The 20,378-nt window shown below is 39.6% G+C and overlaps 1 protein-coding gene across 10 annotated transcripts in view; it reads left to right on the top strand.

Moving 5' to 3' along the window:
• Positions 1–20,378, top strand: part of LOC117401306 (receptor-type tyrosine-protein phosphatase S) — a 152,696-nt gene that overhangs the window by 85,823 nt on the left and 46,495 nt on the right. For 7 of the 10 annotated variants that reach the window (XM_059015079.1, XM_059015080.1, XM_059015084.1 and 4 more), the window contains 5 exons: positions 10,080–10,349; positions 10,723–11,304; positions 11,519–11,652; positions 12,219–12,363; positions 19,999–20,304. In XM_059015079.1, the coding sequence (XP_058871062.1) occupies positions 10,080–10,349; positions 10,723–11,304; positions 11,519–11,652; positions 12,219–12,363; positions 19,999–20,304 (1,437 nt within the window). Of the gene's footprint in view, positions 1–1,619; positions 1,687–10,079; positions 10,350–10,722; positions 11,305–11,518; positions 11,653–12,218; positions 12,364–19,998; positions 20,305–20,378 lie in introns of those variants that run through there. The other 3 variants (XM_059015087.1, XM_059015086.1, XM_059015085.1) reach the window with 2 other exon arrangements.

The raw sequence follows: 20,378 nt of genomic DNA, 5'->3' as shown, positions 1-20,378 counted from the left end.
TACAGATATCTGCAGTAGTAGACTGAACCACACTCTCACAGTGGAGATAGACCTTGGTATTCTGTTTTTTAACTGGCACTCCAGCACCCGTCGTTTTTAAAATTATTATAATTTTTTTTTTTTTTTTCGCGAAATGTATTGCATAGAAGCATTTATAGATTATGCCAGAAATTTGGTATCGGTCTGTTTGGTTATTTAGGTTAGCCTACCCATTTATTTATTTATTTATTTATTTATTTATTTATCTATTTATTTCTGGCAGGACACGGTAAGTCAGATTCTGATTTGGCTGCGGAGCCGAGTTTAACCACGCGAGAATCTGTGGTTTGTTAAGGACCTTAACAGACTTTGTGTTTTTGTTTTTAAATGTAAAAAAAACAAAAAATGTTTAAGCAACTGTAAATGCCTATGCCCATACATGTGAATTTACCTTAGCAACCAAGACAGGTTCTAAATATTACCTGACAATGGTGGATAACTAGACCTATAGTGCTTTACTTTGGGTGAAACTATTTATACATCAAGTTTAGTTTATATAGAGATGAATTGATATGTAGATTATTAAAATTACCTTGAAATGCCAAATATAGAATCTTACAGAATCTATATAAAGAGATGGATATTGTAGATTGAAGCCAATTCAGTTATGCCCACACACATGTGAAGTTCAGAAGTACCACTGAAAAAGTATTTAATTGCCTGAATTAATAATGTTTATGCTTACAGCACATGAGCACTATTAAAATGCATTATTTATCCGAGTTCTCTTTCCTGACTTCCATGAACCAAACTGTTTTCAAAAGGTACAGAACATATATTAAAACAAAATAACTTTATGTTTTATTTCCGCTGTTTCTATGGGTAACCTATTGGACCAGAATTCCTGTTCCAGTCGTTTTTGTGTGTGTGTGTGGTTTGTTTGTTTTAAGGGAAATTTTTAATACTGAACCTTAAATTAATCAAGTTACTCCTTAATATTATTAGAATGGTGTCTTAACTAATATATATATATATATATATATATATATATATATATATATATATATGTAAAATAAAACATTTTAATGCTATTTTAATTATTGTTTTGCTTATGTTACCTTTAGGCAAAGAAAAAGTGTGTCTCAAAAGTAGTAGCTGTTATTTGTGTGGGCTATCAGTGAATATAATATTTATTTAATGGTGTTTGAAAATTAAATTTGGTCTGGGTTATATTAAATGCAGTTTGGTATGGAAGGGCAGCAAGTCATTTGAAAATAAATAGAAGAAAAAAATATTTTATTTTGCCATCGTTGATTCCAACTGCACGGTAAATGTCTCACAGAGAGTTGCCACTGATTGGAAAATCATGAGCTTTCTAGTGGTGTAAAAAGTGTTTTAAAAAAGAGTGTACAGTTGCTATCTACTTATCTTTTGAACTTCTGAAGACCACAACACTGTGTTTGTCTGTTTTTCTTTTGGTTAAAAACTATTCTTTGTCAGTAGGGAAGATATTGAAAGACCGAGGGGTTGTTTATTGTGTTTGTAAGAAAAGAAGTGGGAAAAAAAAAACAAAGCAAAAAGTAATGTAGCAGTGAAAAGCCTTGAGGTGGCCTTTTTTACTCTCTCTGTGTTTCCCCTATTTTTCTCTTCTCCTCATGTCATTGTGTTCTGCATCAACCCCTTTACATCCCTCAGAGCTTCGAGAAGGTTGGTGTGTTTTTTCTTTTTACTTTTTTTAACCCACATTTTTTTTTTTTTTTTTTTTTTTTTTTTTTTTTTACATTTGTTGGAAAAAAATTATATAAAAAAATATATAGAATAAATTAATTGAACAAAATTTATGAGGCAAATAAGAAAAAAACATAAATATATATATATACATTTTATTTTAAATTAAACAAAAAAAAAAATATAAAAATATAAAAAGAAAACCCAGCTACGCCCGGGTTTTTTTTAAGTTTGCATTGTGGGGCCTTTTTCTCTTTTGCATCCTTTGGTATTGCTGCTGCTAGGGGGGGCTTTCTCTGCACTTGTTGTCATGGGAACCTAGCACTTGGACATAACTGAGCCTGATGCATGATGGGAGAATGTAACTATTGTGCCTGCATGCCTGATTCATTTCTTTTGGTTTTTGGTATGTTTTTGTTTTATTTCTTCGGGTTCGTTTTCCTGCTTTGGTAATTGATTCCTTGGTTCCTTATTTATTTTTTTCGGTTGTTTGTGTCTTACTTTGTCGTTAATTTGTCACGTTGCACTGCTGTTTATGACATACTTAAAAAATAAAATATAAAAACAAAAGCCAGTGTTCCTGTCTCCAAATTACAAACCTCAGATCATGTAAGACAAAAAACGAATCAAACCGTCCCATATCAAAGGACCATCTATTTAACATTGCTTAACACCTACTTAACACAACTACCAGGATCCTTTACAAATATAATAGTCAGCCATGAGGCCATTTTAAATCCTGCTTTGTTAGGTCTAGACAAAGCCCGGACTGTTAAGAATAGCCCCTTGACGTAGGTCAGGCTTACCATATACCGACTCTGCTGGAAATTACAGGAATTGGAATTTGTGCGATGGTTAGGTCGTACTGTATTGTAAATGTACAGTTTCATGATATTTCTGTCAGTAGCACAGGATTGTGGAAGGGCAGCATTTGGAATGCATTCCACTACTGCACTCTTTGTTACAAAATGGTTCCATGTGGTCATGAAAATGGCATCTTCCCTATACAATCTAGTCTTGTTCTCTAACTATAGCCTGGGGCTACACTATACAATACGTTACACTTTTATATCAGTGTTCTCTTATTATGGACAAAGAATTCCGCTTGTTAAATGAATTAATTTACCTTTTAATATAATATTGATATTCTTCTTAAAGGTAATGTCGGTAACTAGCCTCGACCCAGTCAAGATTTTAAAAAATAACTTTATTGGAATAGAGGAACACAAAGTTACTCGTAAACAAATATGAAATATTCTTATACTTCACTACTTGTGAATATCTCGAAAATGAATCATCTAGGATGGATTTCAGAAAGATTTTTCGCCACTGTGTTAGGCTTGTTTACACAGTATTCATATCTGAGTCCCATTGCAGGTACAGAGTTGAAGTCCCTGGCTGTACTAATAGGCGTTCCAGCCGTGTGAAGTAGGTCTAAGCATCTACTTCACTGGAGACAAAGTGGAGTGTTCAATTATTTAACACAGGTTTTAGATACAGTGCTTAGCGCTCCAGAATATTAACAATACGGAATATCATGATGAATCAGGACTAACGGGGCATAAAACCGAAGCGGCTGGTATCAACTGGCCATGTAAAACAGGTGCCAGGTACAACTAATGAAGCAGCTGGCACACAGAGCTGGTAAATCAGCCATCCTCCCAGGACCTGGCATTTGGAAAGGAGCGTGTTATTTTTCATACCCACTCGCTTTCTGAAAGGGGCTCCTCCTGACACATTTTAAAGTGCCTGGCGTTTTTATGGACTAGATGCAAGTTGCATTTGCTATGGGCATACATTACAATCAACCAGCCTTGCTTCCACATATTTATAGGTACATAGAAACATTGGCACCTGCACATCTCTTGTCGAGCAGCTTGTGTGCAGAGTCTTATTTTTATAACACTGATCCATGTGTCATACGTCACAAATACGGTTATAAAGAGGCCATCCAAAGACCAATTATTCCAATTTTAACCATAGACAGGATTCATCTGTAATGTCAAACACTCTTCTGCAGCACCTTTATCAGGGTCTATCCCTCAAAATAATATTTCCAATTCGTCCGATTAAAAAAAAAAAAATAATAATAATCTCAAAATGCTATGATGTTAACATAAAGAATTGACATACGATATGAATGATATTCCATTAAAATGTATTATGAGTTTGGAGCCATTATTTTAAGTTGCCATCAATTTCTGTAACTAAAAATAGTACAAAAAGACCAAGATACATTTTTATTAAATAATTCCCTTTCTGTATGCATTAACTGCCAAACATGCGGCTATAAATACATTGTAGCAATCAGTGATTATGCTATCTAATGACGGAATACTGCATACACAAGTGCATCCAACAGCTCAGAATGGCATATATATATTTAATTGAGTAACTGTAGCACCTACCCATCCCCGATTGATGATTTTACTAGCGGTCTAATCTGCGTTCCGATCACACAGCAACATGTGTAATAAATGCATCCACGCCTTCAAAGCACAGTGCCGCTAATTCATAAGTCAAACCACGCCGAGTTCTCACACTTGTTAAGGTCACCGTCTCAAAATACAGCAGCTGATGTGCCGTAGATAATTGAAATCTGGTTGAAATCTTTCTGCGCAAACCTGGAACCTTGCTTTAAATTGACTGTTTGCAGGGTACGCTGTACCCCTTAAGTAATTATTCAAGGAACTGCCTGCTACTACTAGTGTGTGGGTTAGCAGCCTCTTAAAGATGTTCAGGGTACAGGGTATGGATCGAGTTTGGAGTGTATGGAAATGCTCCTCTACTTTCCTTCTATACTTACTTATTTAGCCTGTTACTTCATGGGGGGTGCAGGGGTTCTTACAGAACAATAATCTTCTGTATTGCTTTAGAGAATGGAGACATTCAGGGGCAGGGGCTGTAGGAGTCATTAGTCACAGGCTGCTTGTATGTTAATTTGTACAGCAATGTTATAAAAAAACAATGATAAGAAATCAATACAGGAACACTGCGCTGTATGTCTTTAAACAGGCGTTCTGCATGAAATTTCTGCTTGTTTTCTTTGGGTTTTTTGCATCTGCTTGCCTGCACTACAATTCTGTATGTATGTATGTATGTGTGTGTGTATGTATGTGTGTGTGTGTGTGTCTGTGTCAGATTACACCCTTTAAGTCACGCTTGAAAATGTGTATAAAAAATACCGGTCAGTATTTATTTGGCTACATTTGGCTGATCGTTCCTCAAAGCTTAAGGTATTTGGATTAAATTCAATTTAAATTTAAATCAAACTACAGGTATTAGGCTTATGCTGAAATCCAAATAAAGAAGGTCCTTTTAATTATTCTAACTCTATGCTTTACTCTTGTCGACTCGTTTCCAAAAAATTCAACTAAAACAAAAGGATCGAGCATAAAGCCACAGACAGTGTTATTTCCTGGCTGTGTAAATATTGAAAAAAAAGTGAATAGATTTCACAGATTGATCATTTCTGTAATTGTAAATTAAATTCTGTGAAATGTGGACGTGGTAGGAATGTAAATCTAGTAATAAGTACGGTCCGTGTGTCTTTTACAGATCACGATAATGAAATGTAGTCATAAGTAGTGTTATGAAATCGTAAGCATTTGATTTTCTAAAGCAAGAAAATGTAGAACGTTTACTTGTGCTGTTTGGTGCTATACTTCCAATGTACCATCAAAACTGCCAGGTGTCATTTCTCTATACAATTAAAAGAGGGTGTAATCTAAGCTTTCCTGTAACACTAAAGGCTGCACATTATTTTGGCTTCTCCCCTCATTTTGGGGCTGGACAGACTTTCTGGATCTGTCTCGCCAAAATGGCCGATAATGTCCGCCTTCTCTCCTTCATTTGGCACACCTTTAATCTCTAGAGTAGTGCAATGTTCTGACGTTCTCTCTTGACTGCTTTCACCTCGTCACTTTACACCTTTTGAGTTTGTTTTAATCTGCATCGGGGCTTGAAACGAGACTACCTGAGCTTTTCAGGGCTTCTGGGATCCTTGGTCTTTGTGAATGAGGACTGTTCCTACCAATGAATTTACTTAACCACGGACCAGCTGCAGTACACTACCCACCTAGGATTACCTTTCCTTCTGAAACAAACCTGACACAAGAAACAGGGCAAATCCTTAACCCTGGTTTACCATAGTTCTGAAAACTTCCCATACATTTGGACGTCAACAGTGGCTGTAAGAGCACTAAACCACGCAACACTACAATGAGATCTGTCACTAAGTGCTCCCGTGTAGACAAGTCAATGCTGTCAACAATTTTTGGAGGTGAAAGGGTTAACGATACTGAATTTTCTCTTCGTTTTTTCAGCTTTGTTTCAACCCTATATAGAGTTCTAAAACACGTTTTGATTTTCTTTCTAATTTAGTTTATCATTTATATTTTCATATTTGGCCTCCCCAATTGGATGTCCCCGTCCTTGTTCCCCAGTGAGAAGGGGGTGAAAGAAGGCTGTGCAGCTGGATTGAAAGAAATAGAGACCAAGGATCTCTGTACCCATCAATAAGGCCGCACGTGGCCGTCCAATCCAGGGCCTGCCAGCTGACAAAAGATCCAGCTTGGACGGTTTGGGGAATATCTTTGAGGGGTTTGCATGTACAGTACAAGGAGCCTCAAAATGAGTTGGCTGGCATTAAGTCGATAAGCCTACTGCAGGTAGCAGTTGACTACAAAAATAAATGTACTTCGTCCTTTAAAAAGCTACCCCCCTTACATCAGGTCAGGAATCAAGACAGATCAAAAGTCCAAAGGTGAAAGGCTAATTATCCCATTACCTCATTCACTAAGAATGACCCGCTAGACAATCCCACATGAAAAAAGACCGTACAGTATATGCACTTATATAAATTCATAGAAATGAACCCTGCGAAATGAATCAAAAGCTAGAAAACGTTCATCAAAGTTCCTGTTGGGGCATTCATAGACGTAGCGTGTAGGCCTCAGACTGAAGAGAACGGATGTGACTGCATGGCCCACATGTCTTTGATTCAATCCTTAAGAGCACAAAGCAAATGGACTGCAGGGCACACCGTAGCTGTGACGTGCACATCTAGGGGCTGTGCGGCTTGTGTGCTGTTTTTGTTCTACAAGTTGCTGGACACTTGCACACGGGAATGGCATGCTTGGATGGAACTTGGTGACTGTTCAGTTATACCCCTTTACTGTATATTTATAGTCTGTTGTACCAGCCTTGCAACCTATTATATTTTGTCACCCTCCATGGAACGATGACAACCATGCATGTCACTGTGAGAAGGAATGGGCTACCCTTTCACCTTTGTTGTCATAGCAACTCTGCTGTGTAGGAGGAAATATTAAAATAAGCAGATTTCTTCTTTTTTTTTAAATGCTTTTGTTTAGGTTTTGTGTGTTTTTCTATTATTTTATTTATTTTTAAGTACTGTAAGTTTTCATTTTTAAAACGTTGTAATCCAGTCCTGTTCTATGCTTAACCCCAGCAGTGTCGGAGGCTGTTTTGGCCTACAGTTGTGTCACAGTCAGGTTGGTAAAACAAACAAAAGACAACAACAGTTGCTTTTCGTTTTTTGATAAGCAAAGCACCACTAAATACATTTCATTGAACTATTTATAAAACAAAGACAAATGACCAGGAAGAAAAAAAATAAAGAAAAATGCTGATAAGAAAGTCATTTAGCCCTAGGGTTACCCATGTTTTTACATTTTAAATTTGTAGAATGACTCATTTTACAATTGTGGTGACCACAATTCCCTGCCTCTATAAAGTTGTTACTTTAAATGTGTAGACCCTGAGATATAGCCAAAAGGAATGTTGCACCAGCCCCGAGCTGGGATGAGCTTAAACTAAGCATTGGCCCTGCCGGCATTAACGACTAACCAAAGGACTTGTTCTGTCACTTTGGGCTTTGCTGCTCGGAAGAAAAGAGGTTAATTTTAAAAAACGCTTTGCACATGTGAAGATATTGCACCTTGATTTCTTTAAGGTAAAATCGCTTCCTAATATTATAATAAAGCTAGTAATAAACAACTTTCCCTTGCAAATTTCACACCCGCGTAGAAAGCTTTGAGAAGAACGAAATGACATCAGATATGTAGCAGGAGAATCTGTCTACAACGTGTACACTTGAATATACACACAGTGCGTGCACGTGTATATCTGTTCTGTAATGTGAATGCGACATGGATGCCAAGTTGCAGGTACATGCTGTCACTGTGTTGTGGAACACACTGTGATTAATTACGTGCTCTCCCAAAAGAAGGAATCGTGTGTTCTGCTACTGTATGCAACGGTGTCCCTTTCTACAACACCACAAGGAGGATCTTTTTTCAAGCCCCGATGTGTGATCTCTTGAGCCCACTAAAACATGCTTTTTGTTTTAACGGAATCACGATCTCCTCTCTAGTCCCCGTCCTCCCCCCGTCCCCCCGTCCCCCCGTCCCCCATTCCTCATGACTACTCTCGCTGTGAGCCTTCCAAGTCTTTGCTACACCTGTCTGTTTTGTGCTCTTCGCTGATTAGATCTTGTTCTTGCCTTGTCTCGTGTGTCCCTGTCCCTCTGTCCCCTGTCTGTCTGTCTCCCCCCCCCTTTCTGTCCACCTGTTCTCCATGCGGTCTGTCTGCATGACATCTTGTGTCCTCTCCTGTTTTGTTGCAGACGTCAAAATTGTTTTACATGGCTCTGTCGTGCTTAGAGAAAATCTCTAATAACACACGTCATTATTCAAATTCATTTAAAATTGAAACTGGAAACTCCAATCTAGTTATTTTTATTTTTTAAAGGAGATTGCCGGCAAATAAAAGTACATTGTGAAGGTTTTCTTTGTATAAAATATATATTACAAAATAATACAAAAAACGAAATTAATGTTTTTGTATAGGATATTATAAAAATGTATATTATACAAAGTTGTATGAGCTAAGAATTATATTATTATTATTATTATTATTATTATTATTATTATTATTATTATTATTAGCTCCATCAACATATCGGTGTATACCAAAATTCTTGGTATTTTATTTTAAAATATTTTTAAAATATTTTAAATTATTTTAAATTATTTGAAATATGCAATCCTGTATATCAGGGTGCTCTCAAAAACTCAATTCAGTGACTGCTGGGGATTGTGGATTTAGCAACCCAAATTCTACAGAGCCATGTAAATAAACCCAGTCTGGAGTTTCCCTTTCTGCTCTCGCTCATGTAATTTCTGTGTTGAGGTCTGGAAGCTGCATCCACTTCTCTGTGAAAGAGATGCACATCCTTTGTTGATAAAGTCAAACGTTCTTTATCCATTTATTATGATTGTTATTCCTTTTTGTTTTGATTACTGTAATACAACTCTATATATATATATATAAATAAATAATATATATATTTAGTTAACTATTTCGCCAGGGCTGCGATGTGTTGATGTGCGTCTGTCACATTGGCTGAAAAAAAAAAACTACACAGCATTGAAGTGGGTTTCTCCCCCCTCCCCTCTCTCTCTCTATCTATCTCTCTCTCTCCCTCCCTTCTTTTCTCTTCTTTCTTGTCTCTCCACTTCTCCGTCTGGGCATGCTAGCGACCCTTCAGTTCTATTCCTCTCTGCATTTTTTATCTCTCTTCTCTATTTTTTGATCTACTTTGCATGATGTCTGTGAAACTGATAGCTGCATCTATCAATGGAACCGTGTCAGATTTCAAAAAAGGCTTTGTCCAGTTGATCTACCCAGAACCACAAAAATGTCATTACAGTTTCTCATCTTAAGACTTATAATTACAGTTAGCACTCAGCCTGCATGAGATTCTATCTAAGGATAATCTCAATATCATTGGTATATTATTTAAGTTGTAAAAGTAATCCCCACCCCCCTTTCACTGAACAATTGGATTCTCTGTCTACCTGCCATTGCTTCTTTAGACCTGTTGGGTGCCATTTTGCAGAAGATCACATGACAGTGTGACACTTCCTATATCCACTTCCTGTCCAATGGAAAAGCCAGTGAGAGCTCTTTCCTGATTGGATGAGAAGTTCCCATAGTAGGAAGTTACTGTTAATTTGCAGAATCATCCTTTAAAAATAAATAAACTTTGTAGATTTTTTTTTTTTAAGCAACACTACAGGAGGAAAAAAAAAAAAGATGAGAAACAAGTAATACATTTTTGTTTATTTTAATTGTGCTGTGATGGGTCAAATATTGGTCAATGGAACCTTGTTGCTATGAATTGTTGCTTTAATGTCAATCTTTATTGTCGGTGAAGCAAATTTGTTAGTTATCCTTTATTTATATATTTATTTTGGTTTTCTTTTTGTTTGTTTTTATGATTTCACCAAAAATGGTCTGATTTTCTCTTTGCTTGTTTTGTTACCTTTGTCTGTTTCGCCCACCAGTGCGTCGGGTGCCCCCCAGGTTCTCCATCCTGCCCACGAGCCACGAGATCATGCCAGGAGGCAGCGTCAACATCACCTGCGTGGCGGTGGGCTCACCCATGCCCTACGTCAAGTGGATGCTGGGAGCAGAAGACCTGACCCCCGAGGACGAGATGCCCGTTGGGCGGAACGTTCTGGAGCTGAACAGCATCCGGGAGTCCGCCAACTACACATGTGTTGCCATGTCCAGTCTGGGCATCATTGAGGCCGTAGCACAGATCACAGTGAAGTGTAAGAGGAGCCGCCTCGTTAGGGTCTGGTCTAAAGAACAGCAGCAGTGTTGATTGCTCCCACCATCACCAAATCACGCTTTTGTGTTTTTTTGTAAGGGTTTCCTTATTGGATTTGAAGGACAGCATACATGCATCGCAATGCCTGCTTCTTGAGAATCTGTCTTCTTGTTCAAGACATAGGAGGTTTTGCTGCCCTGCTAATGCACGGTGGGGAGTGGGTGAAATGGGATGCATTTTTAGTAATACCATGTTGGAGGTTTATTATTAGAAGCTAAAATTATAATCGTCTGATTTCAGGATATGGGATGCAACTAACTATGCTGTCCTGTGTTGGTTGACTTTCCTCTGATTTTTTTTCTTTTCTACCACAGCTCTTCCCAAACCACCCGGGACACCCATTGTGACGGAAACCACGGCAACTAGCGTCACCATCACTTGGGACTCGGGCAACCCTGACCCCATCTCCTACTACATCATCCAGTACCGCTCCAAATCCTCCGACAGCACCTACCACATCAAGGATGGCATCACCACCACTCGGTACAGCATCGGCGGGCTGAGCCCCAACACGGAATACGAGATCCGGGTCTCGGCGGTCAATACCATTGGGCAGGGACCGCCGAGCGAGCCCGTAGAGACCAGGACTGGTGAACAAGCCCCTGCCAGCCCTCCCCGCAACATCCAGGCTCGCATGCTCAGCGTCAACACTATGATAGTCACCTGGGAGGAACCGGAGGAACCTAACGGGCAGATCCGTGGCTACCGAATCTACTACACCATGGACCCGTCCAAGCCCATCAACGCCTGGCAGAAGCACAACGTGGATGACAGTCGCTTGACAACCGTGGGCAGCCTGGTGGCCCAGGAGACCTATAGCATCAGGGTGCTGGCGTTCACATCCGTAGGGGACGGGCCATTCTCCGATCCTGTTCATCTGAAAACCCAGCAAGGAGGTGAGTGGTGGTCGAAAGGACGCCGTCACGCACCCTACATTGAGCTGTGTATCTCACAGGCCTTTTTCTACAGATGCCTTCAAAACCGAAGTAACTGCCTCATACCGTATTCACTCTGTATGGTGCAGAAGGTTTTGTTTTGGAACTTTCTGTATGATCTGGTTCTTTTTCTGCGAGGGGTGTTTGTGTATTAAATGTGTTCCTCTTTCTCCAGTCCCGGGACAGCCGATGAATTTCCGAGCGGAGGCGGTGTCAGACACCAGTATCCAGCTGTCGTGGGACCCTCCAAGGCAGGAGAACATCATTAAATTCGACCTGCATTACAGGGAAGGGGAGCATGGCAAGGAGGTAAAGGACAAGGAGCCCAGATACCACTGCACAGTCTGTTTTTATAGTAATATATATGTATTGCATAGGGTTTTCCTTCAATATTACTACTATACTGTTCAAGCCCCTGGATTTCAAACCTCAGTACTTTAACAACAAAACAGTCCTTACCGCAGAGTAAATCCATGGATACATTTTAAAGTCCCAGATTGGATCTCTTTAGTTCATTAAAATTTTACATTCATATGAAAATCATTGAATTGGGTTATTAGAGTAGAACCAAGGGAGGGGGGTGGGGGTTGCTCAATCTCTTAAGTCAGAAGCTTTAACATAATATATATTAAATCATGTTATTTACCCATTGACCCCACATGGTGAACAAATTGCATTTCTTTTACCACCTACACACACATTCTCACCATGTGGGGAATTACACGGCTTCTGTTTTGCATGCACACAACATGTGTATGTGCGTTTTGTGGTTTATGCATCATGAACTATAAACATATATCTCAGAAATATGAAGAGGGGTAAAGCACTGTTGGCCCGCTTTAACACGTCATCATTGCATGTGCCTCGTTGAACAGATTCAGGTCACCTTTGAACCCGCCACGTCCTATACTCTGGGCGGTCTGCGCGCCAACACAGACTACTACTTCCGGCTAGCAGCCCACTCGGAACTGGGGCTCGGCGCCTCCACCACGGAAATCTCCCAGAGGACGTCTCAAGCCAGTACGTTCCTTCACCTTTTCAAATTTGCCATTGACAAGAAGCTGGCAAAGACAGGGGGGATGTTGGGATGTTTGAAGTAGCTTGGTGGGAAATTCAGTCAAATACAGCTGCAGCGTTTTATGAGCTGGGCTAGTTTTCCTGTATCTTTGTGGAATTCAATCAGATGTTCCAGATTTGGATGGAATACATGTGTTTTCAGTGTTCCGTGTTGGAATTTGAATAGAATTTTGAGCAGCATGATTAGGGTCTTCTTAGGACTGGAAGTTTGATTAAATAAAGCAGTTGAACAGGGAAACAACATCAGTTGAAGCTTGCGTCTTTGATTGAATCGACCCCGGTGTTGTAGGATAGAAAGAACATTCTCTGAATTTATTGTAGCGCAATAAAAAAAGGAAAAGAACTCGTGACACAGATTAAAACGAACAAGTTGTAATTTAAAAGAAAAAAAATATCTACAAATTGAGTTATTATCATAGTATTCTATAGTACTGCCAAAATGCTATGCAATTCAGTACCTGCATACCATCTATGTCAATACTATAGTATTCTAAATGTGGAAGACATTCATTCAAAGGCACTAAATCGATAAATGGTTGTTTTGTAATCAATCTGGGTTTGAGCTTTCAATATTTACAACCAAAAATGAATAATAAATATCCTCATTAGACAGTACTTATTTATACAAATGAAAAGTGAATGTCTTTCACCTTCAATGTTTTTATAATAAATCCTAACATCCCTTCTTTCTGAGTTCGCAGTTGCTGATGTTTTAATTATCGGTATAACCTAAAGAAACTTAAGGTCAACCATTTGAATTTTCTTACCGAACATCTTATGATTGAGTGTGTAAAGGTATACGGGAGATGTTTTCATGCGATCTTGAAATGTTTCAGATTTTTTGAATGATGTCAAATAATGTTTACATTGTGTACAAAAAAAAATGTGTGTGTTTTTAAAGAGAGTATCAGTTACGAAAAAGTTAGTTGTTTTTTTTTAGTTTAATGGATTACGATGATGGTAATGTTGATGTGCATTCTTAATAGGGAAGATGATGTCACTAACTGCGGATGCCCAGATCAAACTTTTATTTAGTTTTGTTTGAGTGCTCTCTGTGTTTTTTTTTTTTTCCTGCTGAAATACTTGCATATGTGGAGAGGTTGTTTATTTTGTAACAATAGCAGTGACCTCTTTAACAGCAATTCCACTTTCTTTCTTGTTATTTCAGTCCACAACTTCATTCCTCTGGGCTGCCATGAGTTTCTTCTGCTGGGGGGGGGGGGGGGGTGCAGGGTGGGAGGGTAAATGTAAACAAAGAAGGCCTTCATAGATACCGTTGCCCTGACGACTAGGGTGACCGTCTGGAAAGCAGAGTGCAGTTTCAATTCCTAGTCTGAATATACTGGAGTGTTCACTTCAGAATTTAGCACGTCTCCTCCCCAGCTCTGCCCTTTAAAGGTCACAAGGCCTTTTTTTTTTTTTTTTTTTTTTTATAAATTTAGTCGTTGCCAATTATTTTTTATTATTTTCTCCCCAATTTGAAATGCCCAATGATTTTTTTAGGCTCAGCTCACCGCTACCACCCCTGCGCTGACTCGGGAGGGGCGAAGATGAACACACGCTGTCCTCCGAAGCGTGTGCCGTCAGCCGCCCGCTTCTTTGCACTCTGCAGACTCACCGTGCAGCCGCCTCAGAGCTACAGCGTCGGAGGACAACGCAGCTCTGGGCAGCTTACAGGCAGGCCCGCAGATGCCCGGCCAGACTACGGGGGTCGCTGGTGCACGGTGAGCCGAGGACACCCTGGCCGACCTAACCCTCCCTCCCCCCGGGCGACGCTCGGCCAATTGAGCGCTGCCCCCTGGAAGCTCCCGTCCACGGTCGGCTGTGGAATAGCCTGGATTCGAACTCGCGACATCCAGGCTATAGAGCGCATCCTGCACTCTAGCGAGTGCTTTTTACTGGATGCGCCACTCGGGAGCCCCACAAGGCCTTTTGATGTTATTGTTAACAGTACCCTTACCTTTTTTTCCCCCTCTTTTTTTAAATATTTAGTTTGGTTTTGTTCCTTACTCTGCCTCAAGCCACACCGTTCTAAGTTATAATGTTTCCACAGTCCCAAAAGGAAACAACCGTTCCGTAGAAGGATGGTATTAAAATGGGGGGGATGCTTGCATAGAACCCCCACACACTGCCTCAGTAGGTCAATTCCAAATTCCAATGTCAGCATCCAACACTGTTTTTATCACGAAATAAAACCATTTTAAAAATTCAGATGAACTTCCGTTTGGGCAGCTCCTTTTTAAGTTTTAACACTTTATCGTGTGCTGCATTTTTGGTCGGGAAATCGACTCAATTCTACACCCAATATTCCAAAAGCAAGCAATGCAGTTCTGTCATTTTGGATCTGTATCGTCTTTTCCAGTAAGGGAGTGTAGGAGCACGGGCAACTGAGATCTACTCAGCAAATAAACAAGCCAGCACATGAACTCAAGGCAGCCAGAGCTCTCTAACACATTCCTGTTTCTATTGGTGTAGCTTGTTGGCTGCTACAGGAGCGGGGGAAGGGGGCACTTTTTACCCCAAAACCTGAATGTTACTAGCTTTAGCAAAGTTGAGGTTCGGCTGCATGTATCACTCTACTCCTGTGAGGCACAATGTTATGGGAGCCCTAGGTAACTATTCACTGCATCCTTGGATACTTACTGACATCGGCATGACTTGTTTGAGTGTGCCCATCCATTACCTGTCCTGTGCGTGTATGTGAAGTATGTACCATCATGTCTTTTATTTCCATGTTGTGTTTTCGTCTTGCATTGGTTCAGAAAGATAGTAGCCACTGCGACTTGGATGGGATCGGATCCACTTCTCTCTCCCTCTCTCTCTCTCGCACACTCTCTCCTCCGCTATCCATGGAATGGCTTTGACGTCACCTACGTAGCTGTTTTTTCTTTGTTTGTTTTTTAATGCATACAGCCACATCTCACGAGGAACGGCTTGTGATCATACTGTCGGTTGGTTCTTATGTGACATTCAGCACAGCTATTAGGAAAACACTGTATGTGAAACAAAATCCATTAAACTAAAGGTAAAAGTAAGTATCCACGAGGGTTTTTATCCCCATGCTAAAGATCACAGACTTAGAAAGGCACTGGCTATGCTTGGAGATTAGGCCCCCCTATCTCTCCATTGTGTATTCTTCTTGGGGAACATTCAGGACATGAGTGTTCTACAAGCTAATCAACTAAACAGCTTGGCTTAGTGAAGATTTCCAATTCCAGCTGGTGCAGATCAGTAAAGCACCAGAAATCTGTCCCCGTTGTCCTTCCCCTTTAGTGCATCGATTTCCCAGTGCCTCCCCCCTTCGCTCAGTCTGTGTGTGTTTGCAGGGGTTAAAACACCATTCGTTTTTCTTATTACGGAGGTCAGGAAGGTCATTAAGGCTTGGACAGTCATAACAAAAAATGTCTTATTGGATAACCCCCCCCCCAGGTAAGTAGTGGCTGTTCTCAAGCAGTTTCACACATACAGTCCACCCTGCTGCACCTTTTCAATATACCACCAGCCGTCTCTGCTGCTTATGCTAAATCAGCACTATTGACTCAGGAGTAATATATTGGAGCCATTTTCTTTTTCTTCTTATAATTATCCCTTCAGGGCAGAAATGAAAAATGCCATTTATAGATTGGTAGCCTGCATATCCTGATGCTTTTATATGTATATATAAATATATAAAGTCCTTCAATATATTTCATATATATAAAAAATATATATATATATATATATATATATATATATATAGATAGATAGATAGATAGATAGATAGATAGATAGATAGATAGATAGATTGATTATAGTATATATATATAAGCCAGTATATTACTATCACCACTGACAGATCTCAGCAGATCTAAGAACTTATGCTACGTTGGGCTTTTTATACTGATAAAAAAAAAATTAAAAAAAACATTATATATGAGCATACTCAAGATTAATTATTCTAGACCTCTATACACGTCTGATAGACCTTTTTATCCCTGATATCCTTCTTAAAGCCCAGTGCAGGTTTATAAATCTCTCGCCTGCCTTTCCTACCTGCTTAGAATCATGCATCTTAAAAAAAAAAAAAAAAACCAAAACCTTAAAATGGGAACCTGCTGCCCTTGAAAACTAGATTCCCATCTGTCCTCTATAACTCTCTTCGAATACATCAGTTAGCTCCTAATGAGAGTATTCATTTCAGGACATCAGTTGATCATTTCCTATAGTAGACGGAACTGGAACCTGATCTCTGTCTAAACTTAATAACCTTGTATTTGAAAACAAATGAGGATACATTTATACTTTAACCCAGCGAGAACTGGGCCCTTAAGGCGCGTTCAGTTCCTTTTTCATTTCAGATATAAGGCTCTTGGCTCCCTCTCGCCCTGTCCAGTTCTATTCTATACTACAGAACCCTTGATTATTAACATGCAGCTCACTGAAGCACTCAGTAATTGCTTGGCATGCACTGTTTATAAGATCTCTAATCCATTCAGGGTTTGAACCTTAATGGTGCCCCATAAAACATCATAAAAAAGGCGATTCGGGCTTCTCAATAGCCATGCATTTTATACATCACCAAACAGTCTGGACTGTATTGTGAACTAAAAAATTTTTGTATGAAAGTAAATAAAGGCTTGAGATGTCATTCTTTTTAGTGCGACTGGAGGCGGTTTTTATGTTGGCCATTACACCAGCTGAGGGCATGTATAAATCATATTAGACGTATTTGCTTGGTTAATTCCAGCCCATTACAGTTCTTGAATTCCGGAGATTTCGGTGGGAATGCTTTTTTATTCCTTCATGGCGTTGGATATTAATGTTGTTTACATCTTTCTAGCACATCCAAACCCCCTGGGTTGGTAATTACTGTGAACGTATTCAGCTTCAAACTAGTTCTCTGTTACATCCACAGTGGCATGAAAGGTGTACATTTACCAAAGGCAAAAGCTGCATGTTCAGTACAGAGGGAAGCCAGCTGTCCATTTTACTAATGCAGGTGCAATGGCCCTACATAACAGCTGGGCCTCCAGACACTGCCAAAGCCCAATGTCTACTCTGAGTCAGTCATGGTGTGATCGTCAGGGAGGGAAAATCTAGGGGTGCCACAAGTTGTGCATGAGGGGCAAGGGGCAGATCTCAAAGGGGACTTGAGGCTGAATAATTGGTCCAATGGGCAAACTACGTAGAGAGAGAAAAGGGGATGTTTCAAGGTACATTGTCTGCTATGCCTTTGTAAGTAGAGGCTAGAGAAAGCTTGCTGAAGTTCGGAAAGCGTCTGTTAAGAATCGTTAACAAAATCGGTTTCAGCCTTGCTATAGCTAAAGGACGCTAGTCATTTCTATGTTATTATCAAAGTACAAAAACAGGGTGCACACCAACACAGCAATGAGTAACAAGTTTATTATACAAAGGGAGCAAATATTCTGTATTCATTTAACAGGCTTCACTTTAGGCAGCACCAATATCTATCTGTTGTAACTATCTGGGAAATGTCCTACTCCTTAAAATAAGTGGCACAGTGGTCCCTAATGTCCAAGTGTCAGCCAGGGGTGCAGCTGGAAAACTGGCAACTTATTTTAAGAAGGCCTTCTGCACAGACACCTTTATCTCATTTACAGATTTACAGAACACTCTTCTAATGTAATTTATTGCACAGCACTTGTACTGGACACACGGACCTCATATTAGGAAGCAATGAAACACAAAGTTAGTATTGGAAGTTAACAGGTCCCCAGAACTACTCTACATCCGAAAAGCTTCCCTCTCGACCCATAAAAGTAAATAAAAGCATCACAGTATTCTATAGTATGTCTTAAATACATTATATATATATATAATCTATTATGAGATAGATGTAACCCAGGTCTGATAGTGTCTTGCCTATGTCCTGAGGATTCAAGTCCACCATGTGGAAGCCCTAGATTAAGGTTCTGGTTCTACAGTCGAGCAACAAAAGCATCTATAACTCCCCACCCCCCACCCCCAAAAGAAATGAGTCTCCAAAGAGCTGCATACCAGCATGTCTTGTTTTCCTGCTTCTAAGTGGAGCCAGTGTGGAACTCGTCCATTGGAAGCTTCTGATTGGTCTGTTGGGTGGAATCTGAAGTCTTTGGTTAAAATGTAGGGAAGGCTGTAGAGTTTGACCTCTCTTAGTATTGGTAAGAAAGTCTTTAAAAATTAGTATTTGAAGGACTGAAGGTACGTATAACTGCAGAAGCCGTTTTGCGTTTTGATGTTTTTTATTTGATTTATTTTTTCATTAAGTTTTTTTTTTTTTTTTTTTTTTAATTCGGTTTGATTTATCGATCATGAATTTTAAAGTACCAAATCCCCGTTTCAGTTCAACAATTTGTTTCCCCCCCCCCCCCCCACCACCACCCCCCAGTTTTACGTTTTATGATTTTTATATTTCTCTTTTGCAGTCAAGTGAATCCAGGAGTTAGGGTTGGAATGTTTTGGTTTTGATAACTCTTTATTGAGGAATACAAATGAGTATATCTAATCATTGCAATGGGGATCATGGAGATCATGGGAATCATAAATCAGTGTTGAAAAAAGATGCAGGTTTGAGCCACAAGCAGGCTTCCATTCTTAATAACTAAAACCTGATAAAGCTTCAGAGTATGACAATTCAATGGTGTATAATTCCTTCACCTCTACAAATAGATTAAATACAAATAGACCTATACATCAATATATTGGATTTGTTTATTGGGCTGCAATTTTGATTTATCTTTCTCAGACTTGCATACAGGTCTTCAGTCCTTTTGAAGATTTAAAATAATAGGATGCTTTTGGTTTTATGTTCAAATGACTATTAGGCTGCATTTTTAACATTGGGAATAGCGAATATTGAATAATCATCTTGCTAATCCAATGCAGTACCTAACACTGCATAGTGAATGGTGATCTAGCCCAGCTGGATTCATAACGCTCTGTGCTGTTTCATTATTACTGCTCTCTCAGGAGCAAATAATTTATTCAGGGACTTGCTGATCAGTATGTTCTGCACCCTCTTAAGAATCTTTTAGCTACTAGGAAAACTAACTGTAACAGTAACTGTAATGTGTGCTGTATGTCGCTTAAAAAATGCATGTTAAAATGAGCACCAAAATTAGCGTCACTGTCGTAGAAAGGGCAAGTAAGCTTTTACTCCACTGAGCTGCATCACGGATGTTTTTTGCATATTGTTTTCCTTTGAGAGAAGAATTGTTGCCAACTTTGATATAGCAACTTTGGCCGAACAAGTTGTGTGTCATAAAAAAATAAATACAAAATATTCACAATTATTCAACTCCTGGGTTTTCTAGCTCCTTCCCATTGCAAGTTTTAATCCATTTTTAATTTCAGTTCTGATTATTTTTGTATTATGATTATGTTCTGTATACTTTATTACTTTTTTATGTTTGTTTTTTATTTGTTTGTCCTAAACCAGAGTCCAGCTTTGGGTCTCTTTTATTTATTCCTTTTAGTTTTTTTTTATCATTTTCTTTTTTGATCTCTCCCATCTTTTTTGTTTTTTGTTTTTCACCCTTCCTCCTCCTCCTCCTCCTCCTCCTCCTCCTCCTCCTCCTCCTCCTCCCTCCCCCTGACCAGAACCCTCTGCCCCCCCTCAAGACATAAAGTGCTCCAGCTCAAGCTCCACCACCATACTGGTAAGTTGGCGTCCACCAGTAGCCGAGAGTCAAAATGGCATCCTGGTGGGGTACAGCGTGCGCTACCAGGCTCTGGAAGGAGAAGACACCACGTCCAGAGAAGTGAAGGACATCCCCCCGTCGACCAATCAGATCCTCCTGGAGGGGCTTGAGAAGTGGACAGAGTACCACGTCAGTGTGGTGGCCTACACAGAAATCGGTCCCGGTCCGGAGAGCAAGCCTGTGGTCATCCGGACCGACGAGGATGGTACGACTCCCGTTTTGCTGATTAAAATTGCACAATAAGAGGTGGATTCAATCAAGAGATGCAGCTTTATTGTC

Source organism: Acipenser ruthenus, chromosome 49, assembly GCF_902713425.1.
Source record: "Acipenser ruthenus chromosome 49, fAciRut3.2 maternal haplotype, whole genome shotgun sequence".
In the NCBI taxonomy this organism is placed as follows: Eukaryota; Metazoa; Chordata; class Actinopteri; order Acipenseriformes; family Acipenseridae; genus Acipenser; species Acipenser ruthenus.
This window is presented reverse-complemented; position numbering and strand designations above follow the sequence as displayed.